Raw genomic sequence first — 23,486 nt, forward strand, 5'->3', positions numbered from 1 at the left:
AATTTTTGGTGAGAAAGTCCTAAAAAAGATGCTGTTAACTTAAATGCAATTTTCCAATATTCTTGAGGGTTGAGACTGTTCATTCTTAGCTGAGTGGATACATACAGCTTTTGCAGAAAGGCCATTTGTCACTTCCAACTAAAAATGCAGGCTCTGAATTGTTATGAAAGGTTTAACAGAAAACACAAAAAAAAGGATAAATCCTAGAATTATCTTCAGAGAAATAAATGAAGATATTCCATTCACTGTAAGAACATGATGCTATATATAGCCAGAGAATAAGGACACACTTTTAGAAATTAAAATGATGAAATCAAATAGAAATTTTAAATGATAAACAATAAAGTTGAATGAATTTCCCAGAGTAGAACAGAAGTATAACAATATAGGAAAGGGATGAGGAGAGATAAAACTAAGAGGATCAATCCAGAAGGTCTAAGATTTAACTAAAAGGATTCCCAGAAATAGAAAGCAGGAAAAAAATAGTGAGGAGAAAATTATCAAAGAAATAATACAAGAAAGTTTCTCAGAATGGAAGGGCATCAGTTGCAAGCCTGAAAGTGCTGAACAGGAGAAGGGAAGAAAAAAGATCCATACCAAGGCACACATCCTCGTATTATTAAAAATCACCAGTAAAGGAAAGGTGCTAAAAAGATTTCAGAAAATGAAAATAGATCACATACAGAAATTCAGAATCAGAATGGCACAGGATTTATCAACAGCAATATGGAAACGAGAAGAGAATGGAACAGTGGTTTCAAAATTCTGAGGGAAGGCCAGGTGTGGTGGTTCACACCTGTAATCCCAGCACTTTGGGAAGCCGAGGCAGGCAGATCACTTGAGGTCAGGGGTTTGAGACCAACATGGTGAAACCCTAGCTCTACTAAAAAAAAAAAAAATACAAAATTTAGCCGGGCATGGTGGTGGGTGCCTGTAATCCCAGCTACTTGGGAGGCTGAGGTAGGAGAATCACTTGAACTGGGGAGGCAGAGGTTGCAGTGAGCCGAGATCGTGCCACTGCACTCCAGCCTGGATGACACAGCGAAACTCTGTCTCACACAAAGAAAAAACCAAAACCGAAACAAAATTCTGAGGGAAAATAATCTCCAATCTAGGATTCTACACCCAGGCAAACTATCAATCAAGTGTAGGAGAAGAATAAAGACATCTCCAGACATGCAAGTTTTCTCAGAAGCTACTGGAGTAAGTGCTCCACCAAAATGGAGATAAATCAGAAAGAACGAGGCATGAGAGTCAGAAAATGAAGCTGGTTGATTGTGAATTAATTTTAGCTAATTATCCTACCAATCAATAAGAACAAATGACAGATATCAGAACCTTCCCTCTATTTTAACAGGAGAAAAGAAAGCTAGTGGAATTTTTTGATGAGAAAGTCCTAAAAAAGACGCTGTTAACTTAAATGCATTTTTCCAATATTCTTTAGGATTGAGACTGTTCATTCTTAGCTGAAGAGATACATACAACCTTTGCAGAAAGGCCATTTGTCACTTGCAACTAAAAATGCAGGCTCTGAATTATTATGAAAGGTTTAAAACACCTAAATCTATTCCCAGAGGGTGTGCTAATCAATGTGCCTCTTATAAGCTTGAACACAATAATCCATAACAATCACTACGGATTAATAACGGGATTTCAGTGATTTCCCCCCACAAAGATCTTCATGAAGTTTTGAGCACAGATTTCACACTTATTTTTAAATACTAGATGCAACTGGGAGAAAGAATCTAATCAGTATTAAATAAAATATCTGAAATAAATTCAAAGGAGGTGGCAAAAATATCTTAATATTTTAAAAGTTTATCAATTCTAAATGAAACAATACAAACTACTGTACTCACATGCTGGTTCTGTATTAAAGCATCAAGATTGGGTTCACATGGAATGCTGAAAATCACACGAATCCTACCTTCTGTAATCACATCACCTGAATCCTGAACCTTAGAAGAAAAAAAAATCACGGTATAGTCTCTTTCAGTACATTTTATTTTTTAACTTATTTGAACACTATTATTTTTGAAATACAGTATGACAAGTTGGATAGTGGAAATTCTCTTGAAATTTGTTAAGTGGGTATGAAAATACTGTAAATTTGAGTCACTGTATCATTGCTTTAATGGTTGTTAATTTGTTTTTTCTTGTTTTCTTTTTGACAGGATCTCATTCTGTCAGACGAGATCAGGTGCATTCAGGGTGGTATGGCCATAGACAGGATCTCACTCTGTCATTCAGGCTAAAGTGGTGGGATCCCAGCTCACTGCAACCTTGAACTCTTGGGCTCAAGTAATCTTCCTGCCTTGGTCTCCCCAAAGTGGTAAGATAATAGGTGTAAGCCACTGCACCTGGACAATCATTTTTTTTTTTTGGCAACAGGGTCTTGCTCTGTCATCTAGGCTGGAGTGTAGTGGCACTATCACGGCTTGCCGACTTGCTGTACTTGGCTTCCTGGGCTCAAACAAACTTCCCACCTCAGCCTCTCAAGCAGCTGGAGCTACAGGTGTGCACCACTAAGCCCAATTATTTGCAGAGATGGGATTTTGCCATGTTGCCCAGGCTGGTCTCAAACTCCTGGGCTCAACCAATTTCCCCACCCCCACCTTGGCCTCTCAATGTGCTGGGATTACAGGTGTGTGCCACTGTGCTTGGCCCAATCATTCTTTTTTAAATTAACTTTTTATTTGCAAATAATTCCAAAGTACCAAAAAGTCGCAAAAAAAAAAAAAAAAAAGTGGAGGTTGCAGTGAGCCCAGATCATGCCACTGCATTCTATTCTGGGTAATAGAGCGAGACTCTGTCTCCAAAAAAAAAAGAAAGAAAGAAAAGAAAAAAAATTTATCCAGTTCACCTGTTGTTAGCATTGTAAAACAAATGCCTTTAACATTTGTGTACTGTGTGTATTTACCTATACATAGTTATCTTTCTGAACCCCTTGAGTATATATTACATACATCATGTCCCTGACCTCAATATTTCAGTGTATATTTCCTGATAGATATTTTACTATACAATCACAGTACAGTTATTAAGTATATAAATTTACATTGACATAATACTTTTATCTAAGCTACCATCTATATTCCAATTTTGTCAGTTGACCAAATAATGTCCTTTATAGAACTATTTTCTTCCTTTATTACAGGATCCAGATTAGGATCAGATATTGCATTTAATTGTCATATCTCTTTAGCATCCTTTAATCTAAAATGTATCCACTGCCTTTCTTTGTTTTTATAACACTGACCTTTTACGTTATTGCTTTTTTTTTTTTCTTTTTGATAGAGTCTCGCTGTGTCATCCAGGCTGGAGTGCGGTGGTACGATCTCAGCTCACCACAACCTCTGTCTCCCAGGTTCAAGCAATTCTCATTCTCAGCCTCCCAAGTAGCTGAGATGACATGCATATGCCACCATACCCGGCTAATTTTTATAATTTTAGCAGAGATGAGGTTTCGCTGTGTTGGCCAGCCTGGTCTTGAACTCCTGGCCTCAAGTGATTGCCTATCTTGGCCTCCCAAAGTGCTGGGATTACAGGAGTGAGCCACTATACCCAGCCAACATTGACATTTTGAAGAATATATAATTTGTCCCTCCCTCTCCAACCTGCCTTTCTAAAAAAAAAAACAAAAACAAAAAAAGTTCCTCATTTTGGGTTTGTTTGATGCTTCCACATAATTAGGTTATAGTAACACATTCACAGCCAGAATACTGCACAGGTGATGTGTCCTCCAAAGGGTATTACATCTGGAGGTACACAATGTTCATCTGTCCTTTAATGCGATGCTAACTTTGTAATCAAAGATGTTGCTCAATTTTTTTCCTGCATAATTACAGTTTTTGTTTCCCTTGCAGATAATAAATAGTCTGTAGGAGACACATTCTAAGACCATGCAAATATCCTGCTCCTGATTTAAAAAAAAAAAATTCCCCCTAGATTTAGTTCCCAAAGATGATTCTTACATGATTCAATCTTTATTATAATGGTTGCACAACGGTTTCTCAACTGCAGCACTCTCTCCAAATTTACTTCTTACATGCTACTACAGACAAGAGCCCTTCTTTTCCTTATTTATCTTTTTACTGTCACTACGGAATCACGAATTCCTGTTTTCGCCCCAGTGGTTTACAATTAATTACTGAATTTAATTATTTTGTCACTCAAAGTATCCAAGATTTGGGCAGTGGTAGTACCCTCAACCTGGTTCCTGTGTTTACAAGACATACTCCCACCATTCTTCTGAGCACCTCCTTACTTTCTGACATAACAAGATGTTCCAGGTTCATCTTGTATCTTCCCTGCCCCAGATCCAGAATCAGCAATTTCTCTGAGAAGCCCTGTTCCTTTTAGTGAGGTACGAAATTAGATGTCAAGATCTGGGTGGTACATGTGCTCATTGTGCTAAGGTGTCTTTGCTTCTTATCCCTTTCAGCAAATAGAGCTAGAAACATATGCATATGTGTATATATATATATACACACATATATAGTGCCTATATACACAGATATACAAACATATATACATATTTTAGAAACCATGAGTTCACACTAATACTTCCAAATCTGTCCCTATAGGTTCTTTCTTGCTTTCTCTCCTTCCATATTTGCATGTACCTTTTTCCATTTAAGAACCAAAGTTCCTCAAATATGAACACATTTACAAATTCACTCAAGTCTATTACATGTCTAAAATAGTTACAAAATCGCTTCATCCATACCACTACAATAAACAAAACTGCTAAAAAAAAAAAGAGATCAGGATTTGAACACACCACCTCTTGATCCTAATCTGCTCAAGACTAAAAGTATATAGTCTTTAGTCTTAGATATATAGTCTTTAGATACATAAGTCAAACACTGTGTTCATAAGTTACATGGATAAATTATTTTTTCCCTTCATTATTATATTTTAATTTAAACCTAAATGAAGAGAAGTTAAGTAACTGCTTTAAACTAGAGAAAAATGTATCAGTAACAATAATGGAAACTAACTTCTCCAGTGCAGCCATAATAGGGAGTTCCCAGCATAAAGACCATACTTCTCAGAGGAAACAAATCATCCAATGTTTTGATATTGGAGAAACGGGAGTCGAAAGCTCGGATGTCCTACATAAAATAAAAGTAAATCATCTTAGTCACAATTTCTATAGATTGCGTATCAAGTTTTTTTCCTATGGGATTATGACTATGCTGTTTGCATATGTCAATGTGAAGATTTTTCTACATAATGCCAACAGCTAAAATTTGTTGACTGGTTATATGGCAGGCACTCTTCTATGTGCTTCACACATTTATTGAGTTCATTTAATTCTCATGACAAACCTCTGTGGCAGAGACCATTATTAGCCTCACTTTACAGATGAGAAAACTGGGGCACAGAAAGGGGATGAATCTTGTCCAAGGTCACGCAGCTAAGAAGCCAACTCAGGCAGCCAGTGCTCTTAAGTCATTTAATCACTACACTGTACTATAACACCCCAAATTACAGGATCGCTACATACTTAAAAAAATTTTTGTCCTCTTATCGTATCTAAGATTATAAATGCAAAAATAAATGCCTTTTACATTTATAAGATGATTTAAGGCAAATATTTTTGAAGAATAAAAATATAAAATTCAAGGGTGTAAGTTAATGCTGGGATTTTTTTCTTTCAGAGACTAAGTCCTTAAAAAAACCATAAAAGGCTGGGCGCAGTGGCTCATGCCTGTAATCCCAGCAGTTTGGGAGGCTGAGGCGGGCGGATCACGAGGTCAGGAGATTGAGACCATCCTGGCTAACATGGTGAAACCCCATCTCCACTAAAAAATACCAAAAAATTAGTCAGGTGTGGTGGCGGGCACCTGTAGTCCCAGCTACTTGGGAAGCTGTGGCAGAAGAATGGCGTGAACCCAGAAGGTGGAGTCTGCAGTGAGCCCAGATCACGCCACTGCACTCCAGCCTGGGCAACAGAGCGAGACTCCGTCTCAAAAAAAAAAAAAAAAAAAGCATAAAAAAGCATAAAAGACAAATTTCCTAACTATATATACTGAGTGTCTGAGCATGTAATACTTCTTACAAATAATAAGTTATTTTGTAAATTATATTAAATGATAATCTCTATTAAACATTGCTGAATTAGTCTATTTATATTAACATATCATCTTTTCATTATACAGTGTATAACAGTGTATTAATAGTGTATATTAAGACAGAACTGAAACTTGATATAGACTTACTTTGACAATAGTTTGATAAACAAAAGGAACAACTTGTTTTGACCACTGTTTCTCTAGACGAACTTCACCATTTTGATTTATTTGATATTTACGACCTGTGAGTAACTGAGCATACACAATTGCAGATGTTTCATTTATTATTATTCCTTTTCTTCTCAGGTAGCTAAAAGAAAGAATAAACATGAAATAAACATGAAATATACATATGAATGAGTGTGCAGATATTCTAGGACGATAATCATTAACTATCATAAACTATCAACTCATTATCAAATGTGTAAATAAACTTTAAATAAATACGCTAGCAGTTCCAGGTACCTAACTTGAGACTTTCTGCATTATTTATTTTACTCTGTGGGTACTTCTCCAACTGTCTATGTGATTAAATAAGAACTCATAGAGCTATAAGAAACTCCTGTTCTCACATCCACTAGGATCGTTATAATTAAAAAACAGGGGAAAAAATAAGTTTTGGTGATGTCATGGAAAAACTGGAACCTCTGTACATTGCTGGTGGGACTGTAAAATGGTGCAGCTGTTGTGGAAAACGGTTTGGCAGTTCCTCAAAAAGCAACATATAATTAACACATGACCCAACAATTCTAAGCATTCCAACCCCCCCCGGATTGGAAACAGGTACTCAAACAAATATTGATACACAAATGATCATAGCACCACTATTCAAATAGCCAAAAAGCAGAAACAATCCAAATGTTCATAAATGAACAAATGGATAAACAAACGGTGGCATATCCATACAATGGAATATTATTCAGCCATAAAGAGAGGAATAAACACTGACACATGCCACAATGTGTATGAACTTCAAAAGCATGCTAAATGAAAGAAGCCTGATACAAAAGGCCATATATCATATGATTCCATTTATATGAAACATCTAAAATAGGTAAATCCACGAAGACAGAAAATAGATTGGGGGTTGCCAGGAGTATGTGATGGCTTTTCCAATCTAAAGTAATTCAGACAGCCTCCTAGTTTTTTAGATAAAAGTTTACTGGAACATAGTCATCCATTCACTTCCTGTCTATGGCTGCTTTTGCGCTACATGGTAAAGCTGAGTAGTTGTGACAGACACTGTAAAGTCTACAAAGCCTAAAATATTTGCTATTTGCCCTTTCAGAAGAAGTTTGCTGACCTTTCATCTAAATATATAATCATTCTTCATTTAAGGAATATTTTCTTATCTCCTTTCCATTTTCTCTTTCTAGAACTCCTACTACATAGATATTAAAATTCTGACTATATTATTTTCATCTCTTTGTGCTTTTGTACTGCTTACTGAAGGAATTCCTAAGGCTGATCATTTAGCTCACTGATTCAATTTTTAGTATGCCCATATTACTACTCAGTCCATCTACCGAGCTCACTTTACCAATCACACTTTAAAAGTTTTGTTTATACAAATATATGTCATAAAAAATCGTATATAATATAGACTATATAAAATAGCATATAATATAGTATATAATTATATAACACATTATATATTTTTTCGTATCAGCTTATACTTTAATAATGTTGTCTATGGCAAAGTTTGTCTGAAAAAAGTCATGTCACCTTAGCCAGAAACAGAAGTTTTCCAACAAATTTTTGAAACACACCATTTTCTAAAAATTTATTAGAATTTTTTTCTACCACTTTCACTTAAAAGTCATTTAGCCAGTAATCTTGATATCAACAGCTGACCAGAACATTTCAAGAAATCTTTATAATTATGGGCCAGTATTTCTCATGAAAGTAGATGCAAAAATCTTAAAACAAACTTAAACAGATAAGATCCAATTATGTATAAATGGATAATATATCATAAATAAATGGGATTTATTCCAGAAATTTAGGGGTAGATTAATATTAGAAATTCAATCAATGCAATTCATCAGATTAACAGGATAAAAATAATATAATCAGTTTGACAGCTGTGGAAAAAACATTTTACAAATCAGCACCAATTAATGATAAAAACTCTTAATCAGAATAGAAGGAAATTTCCTTAATCTGATAAAGAACAGTAATTAAAAACAAGCTACAGTGATAATTTTATTTAAAGATAAATTACTTAGTTTTCCCCTGAAATTGAAAATGACACAATAAGCCAGTAAGAAAACTATAAAGTAATGAGAAAAAGATAATCAACCCAATTTCAAAAGGGCCAAAGACTTGAACACGCATTTCACAAAAGAGTATGCATATTCATATGGCCAACAAACACAAAAGGATGTTCAATTTTATTAGTCACCAGGGAAATGCAAATTAAAGCAAAATGAGATACTACTACTATACCAAAATGGCTAAAATGAAAAAGCAATAGTAAGTACTTATGAAAACAGAAATCAACATAAATTCTTATAAACTGCTGGTAGAGTGTAAATTGATACAAACAGTTTGCAAACCTTTTTGGTAGTATCTGTTCAAGTTGAATGTAGGCATATGCTATGAAGCAGTAATTCTACTCTTAGATATACACCCAAAAGGAATGCATATATACATGTTCACCAAGAGCCCCAAATGAGAAACAACTCAAATACCCATCCACTGTAGAATGGAAAAATTGTGCTGTATTCATACAATGTAATAGTATCATTAGTGAAAATGAACAAACTATGATTACATGTAACAATATGGATATTAGAATCACAATACTGACCAGAAGAAATCAGGCTCAAGAAGAATACACTCTGTGTGAAAGAATTTATACTGCATAAAGTTCAAAAATAGAAAACACAAATGTATGTGGTTACAAGTCAAAATAGTTATCCTCGTCACTGGGGGTGGGGAGGGAGCAGCGGATGGTAATGGATAAAAGGGTGTACAAGGGACTTCCTTGGATTATGGTAATATTCCTGTTATTGTTTCTTGACTTGTATTCTTGTTCCACATGTGAAAATTCATCAAGTAATATACTTATGATTTCACTTATGATTAATACACTTATAATTTGTATGTATTTTTTGTTCCATATGTTTACAGCCATACTTTGGAAGATATTTCAGGTTCAGTTCCAGACCACCACAATAAAGTGAGTCACATGAATTTTTCTGTTTGCCAGTACATACCAAAGTTATGTTTACACTGAGTCTATTAAGTGTATAATAGCATTATGTCTAAAAAAAAAATGTATATATCTACTATGGTTTGGATATAGTTTGTTTGGCTTCACCAAGTCTCACGTTGAAATCCAATCCCCAATGTTGGAGATGGAGCCTGGTGGGAGATGTCTGGGTCATGGGGTGGATCCCTCATAAATGGCTTGCTGCTGTCTTCCTTGTAATGAGGAGGATACAGGGGTTTATCACTCTACTAGTTCCCATGAGAACTGACTGTTAAAAAGAACCTGGCACCTCCCTCCCTACCCCTCTCTTGCTTCTTTTCTTGCCATGTGATCTGTACACGCCTGTTCCTCTTTGTCTTCTGCTATGAGTGGAAGCTTCCTAAGGCCCTCACCAGAAGCATATGCTGATGCCATACTTCTTGTGCAGTCTGCAGAACTTTGAGCCAAACATACCTCTTTTCTTTATAAATTACCCAGCCTCAGACTGGGCTAAGACAATACTTTCATTTTCAAATTCAGCTGAAACTTGAAAAACACAGGTTTGAATGACACAGGTCCACTTACATGCAGATTTTCTTCCACCTCTACACCTCCAAGACAGCAGATGAACCCCTCCTCTGCCTACTTAACATGAAGACGAGGATGAAAACTGTTATGATCAACCACTACCATTTAATTAATAGTAAATATATTTTCTCTTCCTTATGATTTTATAACATTTTCTTCTATCTTACTTTATTGTAAGAACACACTATATAATACATATACAAAATATGCGTTATCAACTACTTATGTTATCAGCAAGGCTTCTGATGAACAGTAGGCTTTTAGTAGTTAAGTTTTTGGGAGTCAAAAGTTGTATGTGCATTTTTTTTTACTGTATTGGGGGTCAGCACCCCTACCTCCCACACTGTTCAAAGATCAACTGTACTTTATTGCTCAAAAATACTAACAGTAGGCTATTAGTAGTTAACTTTTTGCTAGTGGAGGGTCTCACCTTGATATTGATGGCTGTTGATTAGTCAGGGCAGTGGCCGATGAAGGTTGGGATGGCTGAGGCAATTTTTGAAAATAAGACAATAATAAAGTTTGCTGTATCAGTTGACTCTTCATGAAAGATTTCTCTGCAGAATGCAATGCTATTTTATAGCATTTTACCCACAAGAGAAGTTCTTTCCAACTTGGAGTCAATGCTCTCAAAGTCTGCCATTGCTTTTCAACTAAATTTATGTAATATCCTAAATCTTTTGCTGTCATTTCAACAATGTTCACAGCATCTTCACTATGAGTAGATTCCATCTCAAGAAACCACTTTCTTTGTTCATCTATAAGAAGCTACTCTTGGCCGGGTGCATTGGCTCATGCCTATAATCTAAGCACTTTGGCACGCTGGGAGGCCAAGGCAGGTGGACACTTGAGAGCACGAGTTTGAGACCAACCTGGCCAAAATGGCAAAACTCTGTCTCTACTAAATATAAAAAATTAGCTGTGTATGGTGGTGCTTGCCTGAATCCCAGCTACTCAGGAGGCTGAGGCACGAGAATTGCTTGAACACAAGAGGTGGAGGTTGCAGTGAGCCGAGATCGCACCACTGCACTCTGGCTTGGGTGACAGAGCGAGACTCTGTCTCAAAACAAAACAAAACAAAGAAGCAATTCCTCATCCATTCAAGTTTTATCATGAGAAAGCAGCAATTCAGTTCCATCTTAAGGCTCCACTTCTAATTCTAGTTTTTTTTGCTATTTCCACCACATCTGCAGTTACTTCCTCCACTGAAATTTTGAACCTCTCAAAGTCATATAGGAGGGTCGGAATCAACTTCTTTCAAATTCCTGCTAATGTTGACAGATACTTTGAAATCCCATGAATCATGAATGTTCTTAATGGCATCTATAATGGTGAATCCTTTCCAGAACGTTTTCAATTTACCTTTCTCGGATCCATCAGAGCAATCACTGAGTCTCGCTCTGTTGCCCAGGCTGGAGTGCAGTGGTGTGATCTTGGTTCACTGCAACCTCCGCCTCCCAGGTTCAAGCGATTCTACTGCCTCAGCCTCCCAAGTAGCTGGGATTACAGGTGTCTGCCACCACGCCCAGCTAATTTTTGTATTTTTAGTAGAGACAGTGTTTCATCATGTTGGCCAGGCTGGCCTCGAACTCCTGACCCCAGGTGATCCACCCACCTCAGCCTCCCAAAGTGCTGGGATTACAGGCAGGCACTGTGCCCCGCCAAAAATGTATTTCTTAACTACAAAAACTTGAAAGTTCAAATTACTCCTTGGTCCATGGGCTGCAGAATGGATGTTGTGTTTGCATGCGTGAATGGATGTTGTGTTTGCATGCGTGAAAACATTATCTCCTTGTACATCTCCATCAGAGCTCTCAGTTGATCAGCTGCACTGTCAATAAGCAGTAATATTTGGAAAGGATCTTTTACTATGACCAGTAGGTCTCAACAGTGGACTTAACATATTCAGTAAACCACACTGTTAACAGATGTGCCGTCATTCAGACTTCGCTGTTCCATTTATAGAGCACAGGCATAGATTTAGCAGAATTCTTAAAGGCCCCAGGATTTTCAGAATGGTCAATGAGCACCGGGTTCAACTTAAAGTAACCAGTTGCGCTTTTCCCTAACAAGACAGCCTGATTTTTGAAGCTTTGAAGCCAGGCATTGGCTTCTCCTCTGCACCTATGGAAGTCCAGGATGGCATCTTATTCCAATAGAAGGCTGTTTTGTCTATGTTTGTTGTTTAGTGTAGCCATCTTCATCAATGATCTTAGCCAGATCTGGATGACTCACTACAGCTTCTACATTAGCATTTGTTGCTTCAGCACTTTATATTATGGAGATGGCTTCTTTCCTTAAACTTCATGAACCAACCTCTGCTCACTTCAAACTTTTCTTCTGCAGATTCCTCACCTCTCTCAGCCTTTATAGAATCGAAGAAAGGTAGGGCCTTACTGTGGATTAACCTTTGGCTTAAGGGAATGCTGTGACTAGTGTCATCTTCTATCCAGACCACTAAAACTTTCTCCATATTAGCAATAAGGTTGTTTAATTATCATTGGTGTACTCACTGGAGTAGCACTTTTGATTTCCTTCAAGAATTTTTCTTCTGTATTCACAACTGTTTGGTGCAAGAAGCCTAGCTTTTGGCCTATATCAGCTTTTGACATGCCTTCTTCACGAAGCTTAATCATTTCCAGCTTTTGATTTAAACCTAGAAATTTGTGATTCTTCCTTTCACTTGACTACTTAAGAGGACATTGTAGGGCTATTAACTGGCCTAATTTCAATATTGCTATGTCTCACGGAATAGGGAAAGAGAAAGAGACTAGGGGACCATTGGTTGGTAGAGCAGTCAGCACACACACAACATTTATTGATTAATTCACCGTCTCAAATGGGCATGGTTGATGGTGCCCAAAAATAATTACAATAGTAACATTAAAAATCACTGATCATAGATGACCATGACAGATATAAAAATAACAATAATAAAGTTTGAAATATTGTGAGAATTACCAAATTGTGACACACAGGCATGAAGTGAGCACACACTGTTGGAAAAAATGGCACTGATAGAGTTGCAACATGGTTGTCACAAGCCTCTAATTTGTAAAAAAAAAAAAATGCAACTATCTGTGAAGCACAATAAAGAGAAGCACAATAAGACAAGGTATGGCTGTATTTCAATGTTTCCATTAAAATAAAATCCCCCAAATAGTTAGCTCAAAACTTTTAAATTCCCAAGTGGTTGGAAGATTTTCATCCATTTACTTTTTCTTTTACTATATACTTTTACTGCTTTGGGGTCAGTGGTGTCGTCTGTTTTAAAATTTCTTAGCCAGACTTGGTGGCTCACCCTTGTAATTCCAAGTACTCCAGAGGCTAAGGCAGGAGTATCACTTGAGGCTAGGTGTTCGAGACTAGCCTGAGCAACACAGTGATACCCCATCTCTACAAAAAATTAAAATAGTAGCCTGGCATGGTGGTATGCACCTATAGTCCCAGCTATTGCAGAGGCGGAGGCAGGAAGATTGCTCGAGCTCAGGAGCTCCAGGTTGTGGTGAGGTATAGTATGAATGTGCCACTGCACTCCACTCTGAGTGACATAATAAGATCCCATCTCACTAAAAAAAAAAAAATATATATATATATGAATGAAATAAAATTTATTGTATTTTCTTACTATCCTGCATGAAAGGGTTTTTAATATATGGTGCATAATCTGATCTATAACTTTTACAACAATGAATTATATTATTTTGATTCTATTTTTGCATATTTGTTTTTTGATTACTAGATCTGTCAGGAGCCGGGCATGGTGGCTCATGCCTGTAATCCCAGCACTTTGGGAGGCTGAGGTGGGAGGATCGCTTGAACCCAGGAGTTTGAGACCAGCCTAGGCAATATAGTGAGATCTCGTCTCTATCAAAAAAAAAAAAGAAAAAAAGATCTGTCAGGGATAAAATGGTCAGACTCCCAAACTTATAGTGATCCTTAATTTGCTTCAGTTTTTCCTGTAGTTTGCAAGACACAATTGATTGTAAGACATATCATTATTTGATGTACCACTGAACAAGAAAAATAATCCTCCAATTAAACTTTGACACTGCAAAATACATTATAAGTTCATAAATGACAAAAAGTAAAAAAATGTGTTTTAGAATCCACCAAATACAAGTGTATGTTAATTATGTTCTTCAGTGTATACAGGGTTTTTTTTTTTTTTAATCTTTTCCCTTTTTAGTGTATACAGGTTTATGTTTGTTTTATCTACAGTGTGAATAAACTTTTTGTAAATAATTATGTTTTCTCCTATTTATTCTTTTGGCCTTCAATGAAGCTTTGTCTGATTTTTAACACTGCAATCCTCATTTTCTTTTTATCTGTATTTCACAGGTATATATTTGATAATGTGTAATTTAAAGAGACTAAATCAAACCAAATGTTTATTTAAAAATTTTTGGAATATAAATATAAAACTATACTTTCTAAAAACTGTGGATGGTGAGGGGTTACTGTGCTTTAGACTTTACTAACTTTGGCTATAGGTGTACTTCTTGTAGTTGGTCAACAGTTGAATGATGATCTTGGTGATGTAACCTAAGTGCTTTTGTATTTTAATAAAAGAACTATATAGCCTCTTAAATTTATTGACACAATTCTTAGTTTGGTCATTTCTGTCATCTTATTTTAATTCTATTTTTTGGCTTCCTAAATGATATTTCATTTTGCCTTTCTATATTCTAGTCTTCTTTCATTCATTTGATTTTTTTCATCAGTCATTTGCAAGTCAGAAATCTTGCGTTCCAATTTCTATTAATGGTTATTTTAAAATTAAATTTAAAAAATATTCATACTTCTTGGGTGGTGCAGTGGCTTATGCCTGTAATCCCAGCAATTTGGGAAGCTGAGGCAGGTGGATCACTTGAAGTCAGGAGTTCAAGACCAGCCTGGCTAACACGACGAAATTCTGTCTCTACTAAAAATACAAAAAAATACAAAAATTAGCCGGGCATAATGGCCCATGCCTGTAGTCCCAGCTACTTGGAAGGCTGAGGTGGGATAATAGCTTGAACTCAGGAGGCAGAGGCTGCAGTAAGCCGAGATGACGTCACTGCACTCCAGCCCAGGTGACAGAGTGAGAGCCTGTCTCAGGAAAAAAAAAAAAAAAAAAATTTGTACTTCTCTAATTTTCTAAATTATAAATGAAATTATCTTAACTTTCTCCTATGTAAAGAGTGTTAGCACTAAAAAATTAATTCTATATTTTAATAGTTCCAGTGTTTATCACTAGTCATTTAATAACCACATTTTTTTTTTTGTTACCAGGAAGACGAAGTCTTGCTCTGCTGCCCAGGCTGGAATGCAGTGGCACAATCTCGGCTCACTGCAACCTCTACCTCCCGGTTCCAGCAATCCTCCTGCCTCAGCCTCCTGGGTAGCTAGGACTATAGGCGCACACTACCATACCCAGCTAATTTTTTTTTTTTTTTTGAGATGGAGTCTCACTCTTTCGCCCAGGCTGGAGTGCAGTGGTGCAATCTTGGCTCATTGCAAACCTCCCCCTCCCAGGTTCAAGCAATTCTCCTGTCTCAGCCTCCCGAGTAGCTGGGATTACAGGTGCCCGCCACCATGCCTGGCTAATTTTTGTATTTTTAGTAGAGATGGGGTTTCACCATGTTGGCCAGGCTGGTCTCGAACTCCTGAGCTCGTGATCGGCCTCCCAAAGTGCTGGGGATTACAGGGATGAGCCACCACACCCGGCCCCATCTAATTTTTGTATTTTTAGTAGAGACGGGGTTTCGCCATGTTGGCCAGGCTGGTCTTGAACTCCTGACCTCAGGTGATCCACCTGCCTTGGGCTCCTAAAGTGCTGGGATTACAGGTGTGAGCCACTGTGTCCAGCGAATAACCACATTTTTAATGTTGATCAATATCTTGCTTGATAGAGGTGTAGGGTGTTGGAGCTGTTCTCCAAATTATCCTCTATGTGCATCACTTTCTCCATGATGTTCCATAAAGTACTTCCTTGCCCCCTTTTCCAGGTCTTCTTCCATTCCTAAACCTTTTCACTCCATTTTATCCCCAATTTCTACCTCCTTATCTGAAGGTTCCACCACTTCCCTATCAAATAGTAGTTGTTTGTTTTCATACCATGCACCCTCAGGGGTAGGAGAGTGTTTTGGTATTCTCCTTACAGCCCACTGAGACCTCAAAATCTCTAGTAGTAAACTACCCTCCACTTCCCATTCTATTCTTATGTCAATGTCTACATGTATGATCTACCCATCACCGTAACTCATTTTCATAACCTCTTTATCTCCAATAACCTCCTTCATTTCACCTAAGCCAGCAATTTCTATGGCTATGACTTGGTTTTTGACATTATCCATAACTACTGAACCTCTGAAATCACTAATACAAACATCTTACTGTCTGATAACTTCCTCTTCATCCAACTTGCATGTTCAACTACTTTGTTCAATTTTATCTAGGATTTCCAAACCACTAAACTTTCTATCTTCTCCCAGACTTTTTTTTTTTTTGAGACAGAGTCTTGCTCTGTTGCCCAGGCTGGAGTGCAGTGGTGTGATCTTGGCTCACTGCAACCTCTGCCTCCCAGGTTCAAGTGATTCTCCAGCCTCAGCTTCTGGAGTAGTTGGGACTACAGGCAGGCGCTGCCATGCCCAGCTAATTTTTGTATTTTTAGAAGAGATGGGGTTTCGCCATGTTGGTCAGGCTGGTCTTGAACTCCTGACCTCAAGAGATCTGCCCATCTTGGCCTCCCAAAGTGCTGGGATTACAGGCATGAGCCACCGCGCCTGGCCTCCCAGACTATTATTACTATTACTGTCTACTTTCTTCACTTCTCCCTCTATCCCACTTAGATTTCACCACTTCAGTAACATTCTTGCCAGTATTCTAAACTTCCTTGCCTCCTTGTCTCTTCATTGTGCTCATGTGGCAAAATCCAGTGCTGAGTAAATCCAGCCATTTGTTTTTTCTAACGCTGTGACTGGTGAACTCACTTCTATCCCAAAACACAGGGTAGAATGTTTCATTATAAATTATGACTCCAACTTCAAAAAGGATCCTCAATACTGCTTACCATTCTACCACATTTTCCTGATAAACTGATAGTCTTCTATTTCCCTGAATAACTATTTTCAAACCTCCTTCACTCTACTCCATTTTATGACCAACCTTCCTTTTCCTCCAGCCATCCTCAATAGCTAAACTCAGCATCTACTTTACAAGGAAAATATAATCAAATGAGAGCTCCTCAGCTTTCCCCATGCCAAATACACAAACCAACTTATATTTGCTTCCCATACTGTTAAAACAGAGGAGCTATCTCATATCCTATTTAAGAATCCATCTCCTTCCATCTTAGAATTTATAGTTTTCTCTCTGCTCTTTCTCATTGTTTTTACACACAATTAAAACTCTCTGAATAAACCAAAACCCAGCTCTACTCAATCCTATATCCTTCTTTAGCTATCTCTTACTGGTGATTTTCATCAGGAAAAAAATTTGTTACACAGGTATACAGAAATTTATTAGATACATCATATGTGCTTAGAGGGTTTCTCAAAATAAAACTACATGATTTGGTACTTACGGAAATATTTCATGTATATGTTTATAGGAAAAGAATATACTCAACTTAGTAGAACATATCTTAGTTAAGATACATGGAGATATGAGATAATAGGTTCTACATTCTTGCTGCAAAAGTCATAGAGCTAAGAATGGTCGGCATAAGGATAACTCCTATTGTTAGAGCCATGGAATCCTCACCTCATGCTACTAACATTCTAATGTGCAAAAATCACAAATAAGTAAACCCTCAGGGGCAGAGCAACAGTGATCTTGTGAATTTCACCTTGGAAGACAAAAGAGCTAGGGAGGCATGAAAGGAAGGGACAAAAAGTGAGATGGTATCGGGGGGAATATGGTAGCAAAGAAAAGCAGTCTAAGAAAATGGTGACCAGAATAAAATAAACCTAAGTGCTCATGAATCCACATAGCCTTGTCTACCCAACTTGGTTGACAAGGTTAAACAAGACAGCCTGAATTGGTAGGCACTAGAAACTATTCTCGAGTGAACGAGTATACATTGTTATCATCTCCAGCAGTCTTCTGCATTGACGGCTCTCTCTGTCCTTTGCTGCCCTCATAGAAGTTCAAGCTCATTCACAAGTGGAACAACAGATAAGAGGTCAAGATCTCTTGGTCTCTCTCTCACAGCTAAACTTTTTGAACAAGTTGTCAATTTCTACTGTGTCTCCACTTCTGCAACTCTCAATCATTCTTTTACCCACTCTAGTTTGGCTTTCAGCTCCATGGCTCAATCAATATAGCTCTTGCTAAATCTCTTCAAAATATATGGTGTGGTTTATTACCTTGTTCTTGAAATAATCTTTTCCTTTGGTTTACATGATACAACCCTCTTCTAGCTGTTCTCCTACTTCTGAGGTTGCCACTTTCTTTTTTCTTTGTTGCCAAATCTTCCTCAATATACACTGCTTTTCCTCCTGCCATAGGGCTTTTCATGTAAGTCTTCCCTCATCATGAAATACTTCCTTTTCATTCCTTGCCTAACTCCCAGTCAGCATTCAGATATCAATTTAATCAACACTTCCTTGGGAAACTGTCCCTGACTACAACAAATTCCTCCCTAGCTAAGTCAAATGGTCTCAGAGCACTACTCCTTCAAGTGCAATTACCATAGTTGTCTCCCATCCAGCAGTTGTAAATATCATGAGTGTAGGAACTGTGTGTTTTTACTCATTATTATTCATTACATGTTTTTATTCATTACAACGCATACTACTGTATCTATTATGGCAGGTATCAATACGTCGATATTCACATATCAATGTTACATATATAAACAAATGACTAAACACTTTACCCGAAGTACTCTGAATGATTTTTTTTTCCCAATTAAAGGACTCTTGACTAAAATATTATCTATTCATTCAAACAAACAATTACTGAGTGCCTAGGCACTAACCAATAAATTGGAATAAAGAAGTAACAAAAACAGATACGTTCTCTACTCTTATGGTGCATACTATCTAAAGAAAGAGTTATTAAATTAATCATACAAATAAGTTTATTATTATGGTTTTATTTATATGCTACAAAAGACAATTTAGAATGATACAAACTATGATGGGGTATCTAATTTACACTTTGGGAGGCAAAAATATGTTCTGCCTCTCCAGAGCTATGTTTATCTCCTTTGGTGTTGGATGGTTTTTCATGGTCTTTGAACGTTTTCCCGGTTTATTCATCTTTGAATAAGGATATTGTGGCCTGGTATTAGTCCCAAAATTAGAAGGAGTCTCCCTGAATTCTCCAAAAGCTTATCCATGGATAGGAAGGCTGATGGTATACATTTAAAACATTTCATGTGCCAATGCCAGCCTCTCGTATTCTGCTTTTGTTTTGGGAATTCTTGTGTTTGGATGGCAAATGAGAGGTGCTGCTGGGGTGGGATCATGGGACAAAAACACTCTGGTGATCCTGAAAACCAGCATTCCCAGGTGGGTTAGCGTTTCAGTTTGGCTGCATTCTAAGCCCTGGGGAATACGGCTTGGGTGGAAGAGAGTAAAGGAAATGGGGAACGGGAGAAGATGAGGAACAAAAGAGGATTTTTCTTCCAATTTTCATGACTTATATGTGGCCAAAAAATTCAATGGCCTTATACAGTTAGTGAAAATAGCTCTCAAAATCAGTTAATGTATTAAGTGTTATTCCTAGTATTACATTAATTTGTCATTTTTTTTCTATACTTCATTAGGTATTTTAGTGACAAACTGGGCAAGGCTGTAACTACTGCTAATCAGATATCATTTTAAACTAGAACTCATTACTGTCTAACACAGGATGAAGGTGTAATTAGTATTCAGAGTAACTACTATGTTAAATGGAAAATAAGTTAGAGAATGAGTACATTAAAATGGATTTTAGTTCTATGATATTAAATACTTTTAACGATACTCACTGTTCTGAAATTCCTTGTACTTCTTTTGCCCAGTTAGATTGTTCTTTATCTCCAAGATGAACTACTTTAGATGGTGGGGCAGTTCTTCCTGAATAAAGCTTCTGTGTTCCTGGAGGTTCTTCCAAGTAAAACCTTAAAAGTTAAAATAAAAATTATATAACCAAAATGTTCTGGTTTAATATAAGAGTTCTAGCAGTGTGAGTCTTCCAAATGAAATATTTTTTTTCACATGGTATACTAGCAAAAAACCCCACAACTGTAATGTAAATTACAAAAATATAATAATTACAGGTCTTTTCATAAACTAATATAAATTATGGAACAAGGGCTTGTTAATTTCATTCAAATTTTAAAAGCATGGGAAGTACAGAGGAAGAAGAAAAGTTGGTTAATACAAAGTTAGATAGAAGGAATAAGTTCCAGTGTTCTATAGCAACAGTAGGTTGACTATAGTTAACAATTTAGTGTATATTTGAAAATAGCCAGAAGAGATTGAAAATGTTCCCAACACAAAGAAATGATAAGTGTTTGAGGTAACGGATAATTTGAAAATTACATGTCATATACATGGATCAAAATATCACATGTATTCTACAAATATATACAATTATTATGTATCAAAAAAATTTAAAGTTGGGTGCGGTGGCTCATGCCTGTAATCATAGCATTTTGGAAGGCCGAGGTGTAAGGATTGCTTGAGGCCAGAAATTCAAGACCACCCTGGCAACATATTGAGACAGTGTCTCTACAAAGAAAAATAAAAAAATATGCCAGGTATGGTAACACATATCTGTAGTCCCAGATACTCGGGAGGCTAAGATGGGAGGATCACTTGAGCCCAGGAGTTTGAGGCTGCAGTGAGCTATGATTGCCACTGCACTTGGGGCGACAGAGCAAGACCTTGTCTCTCCCAATCAGTCAGTCAATAAAATTTAAAAGCATATTTTTTTTCTGAGACTAAACATATAAAAATAAAAATTTTTAAAGAGTTAAAAATACAAATTCAATATGAAGTATGCATTATCTACAAAGTTTTTTTTTTTTTTTTTTTTAAGAGATGGGGTCTCATTCTGTCACCCAAGCTGGAGTACAGTGGAATGATCATAGCTCACTGCAGCCTCAAACTTCTGGGCTCAAGCAATCCTCTTGCCTCAGTCTCTTGAGAAGCTAGGACTACAGGTGCACACCACCATGCCTAGCTAATGATTTTATTTTTTGTAGAGACAGAGTCTCACTATGATGCCCAGGCTGGTCTTGAACTTCTGGCCTCAAGAGATCCTCTCACCTCGGCCTCTCAAAGTACTGAGATTACAGGCGTGAGCCACCACACCTGGCCCCTATAAAGTATTTTCACTAAAACAGTTTAACCTGAATCTAATTAAGCTACTAGCCCTAACTTCCAGCTTACAGGAAATATGTGGGATAGAGGACAAAGTTAAATGACACTAAAAGGAAACAACAGAGTAAATCCCAGAATTCTACAAAATAACTGGCTGTCCTGAACTCCAAAAATAAAATAAAAAAGAAAAAATATTCTAAGATATAAAATCAACATAAAAAATCAATTGTATTTTTATATACTAGCGGGGAAACAAATTTAAAACATAATACCATTCACACTCACTCCAAGAAAAATTACATACTCAGGTATAAGTCTAACAAAACAGTACCTGATCAGTACGATGAAAAAAACCAAAACACTGATGAGAGAAATCAAAGATCTAAATAAATGAAGAGATATATTGTGTTCATGGATAAGAATATTCAACACAGTTAAATCTCCCCAAATTGATCTATAGGTTTAATACAATTCATATAAAAATCCCTCCAAGATTTTTTGGAGATATAGGAAAATTATAAAATTTATATGAAAAGGCAAAGGACCTAAAATAGCTAAAACAATTCTGAAAAAAAAAAAGAAAAAAAAAAAAAAAGTAAAGTTGAAGGAATCACACTACCTGATGTTAAGACCATGGTAATCAAGCCAATGTGTTACTGGCATAAAAACAGACATGGAGGAAGCACAGTCTTTTCAACTAATGATGCTGAAGCAACTGAATATTCATACACAAATATATGTAAGTAGATCTGCCCCTTATACCTTATACAAAAATTAATTCAAAATGGATTACTGATTTCATATAAAATGAGGTAAACCTATAAAACTTTTCAAAGAAAATATCAAAGAAAATCTTCAGGATCTAGGGCTAGAATAAGAGCTCTTAGACATGACACCAAAAGCATAAAAAAATTAATAAATTGGACTTCATCAGAAAGGTAGGGGAATTAAATTCTGATTAAAAAAATCCTCAAGATTTCATATACAAAAGCAGATGCCAACAAAGGAAAAAAACCGTACTGGCACTGACTTCTCATCAACATTACATAAAATAACATAATGGAGAGATATATGCAGAGCTCTAAGAGAAAAGGAAAAGAAACTGGGCCTCCAAAATTCTAAACCTATGTGTAAATTAAAAAAAAAAAGACATTTCAGATGTGTAATAACTCAAAATCAAAAAACATAATATCTACCCATCTTCTCTGAAAAAAAAATTATTTCAGAGAATTCTAGCCATATGAAAAATAAATCAAGATAAACTATATGAAATAGTAAAAAATGACAAAAAATAATTTATCTAAATATTTATTGATATAAATGATAGTGAATTTCAATGAAATGTTAAGATTTTTTCCTAAAACAAAAGATATGTGCCCTAAAAAATTAATGTACAATTTAAATGAAACCCAGATGGGACAGGGAAAAGGGAAGGTTACATATGCTATTAATTCTTGTTAGAAAGAGAAATGTATTTGCTAAGTAATATAATGATAACCACTTCTAGAAAAGAATTAGGATATAGAACTTCCAAGAAATTAAAAGGGAAAAAAATAACATATGCATCTAAAATATCTCGAGAGGTACAATAAACTGTCAATAGTGTTTGAACTTCAAGTGGTGTCATTAGACGACTTTCATTTTTGGTACAGAGTGTAAATGTTCTTACTATAATTTTGTCAGTTAAAAAAATACATCAATAAAAGCCATCAAAGTAACAAAGCAAATATATGTTAGAAAAATTAAAAATCAAATCTTACTTACTTAGTTTCTCCATCTGATACAGCCACGACTCTAGCTTCCTCAAGGTGAGGCCAATTAACAAAGACAGATTTTCCAAGCACTGATGAAGCTACATTTTCTATGGTCTTAAAGTAAAAGCAAAAAAGTTCATTCATGATTTCAGGTCTAAGAGAAAACTTTACATAGGCAAAATTTTTCAATCTCCATTTAAGTTTTTTAAATTCTAAAATAAACAAGTTGGGGCCGGGTGCAGTGACTCACACCTGTAATCCCAGAACTTAAAGTCCAGAGGTCAAGACCAGCTTGGCAAACACGAGGAAACCCCATCTCTACTAAAATTACAAAAATTAGCCAGATGTGGTGGCACACGCAGTAGTCCCAGCTACCCGGAGGCTGAGGCAGCAGAATCGCTTGAACCCGGGAGGCGGAGGTTGCAGTGAAGTGAGATTGCACCACTGCACTCCAGCCTAGGCAACAAAGCAAGACTCCGTCTCAAAAATAAATAAATAAATAAAATGAACAAGTTGAATTAGTTGCTTTACAAAATTCCATCTTCCATCCAGGTGTAAAACTCTATCA

At 36.5% G+C, this 23,486-nt stretch overlaps 1 protein-coding gene across 16 annotated transcripts in view; it reads right to left on the reverse strand.

The window, feature by feature from the left end:
- Positions 1 to 23,486, reverse strand: part of XRN1 (5'-3' exoribonuclease 1) — a 134,368-nt gene that overhangs the window by 71,298 nt on the left and 39,584 nt on the right. For 15 of the 16 annotated variants that reach the window (XR_008501468.2, XM_054480703.2, XM_054480711.2 and 12 more), the window contains 5 exons: positions 22,929 to 23,032; positions 19,826 to 19,957; positions 6,228 to 6,390; positions 5,004 to 5,117; positions 1,860 to 1,958 (listed from right to left, as the gene is read on the reverse strand). Coding sequence is in view for 15 of the 16 variants with exons in the window: in XM_054480703.2 (XP_054336678.1) it covers positions 1,860 to 1,958; positions 5,004 to 5,117; positions 6,228 to 6,390; positions 19,826 to 19,957; positions 22,929 to 23,032 (612 nt within the window). In the remaining variant the exon portion in view is untranslated. The remainder of the gene's footprint in view (positions 1 to 1,859; positions 1,959 to 5,003; positions 5,118 to 6,227; positions 6,391 to 19,825; positions 19,958 to 22,928; positions 23,033 to 23,486) is intronic. The other variant, XM_054480708.2, reaches the window with a different exon arrangement.

Source organism: Pongo pygmaeus, chromosome 2 (assembly GCF_028885625.2).
Source record: "Pongo pygmaeus isolate AG05252 chromosome 2, NHGRI_mPonPyg2-v2.0_pri, whole genome shotgun sequence".
NCBI classification, from domain to species: domain Eukaryota; kingdom Metazoa; phylum Chordata; class Mammalia; order Primates; family Hominidae; genus Pongo; species Pongo pygmaeus.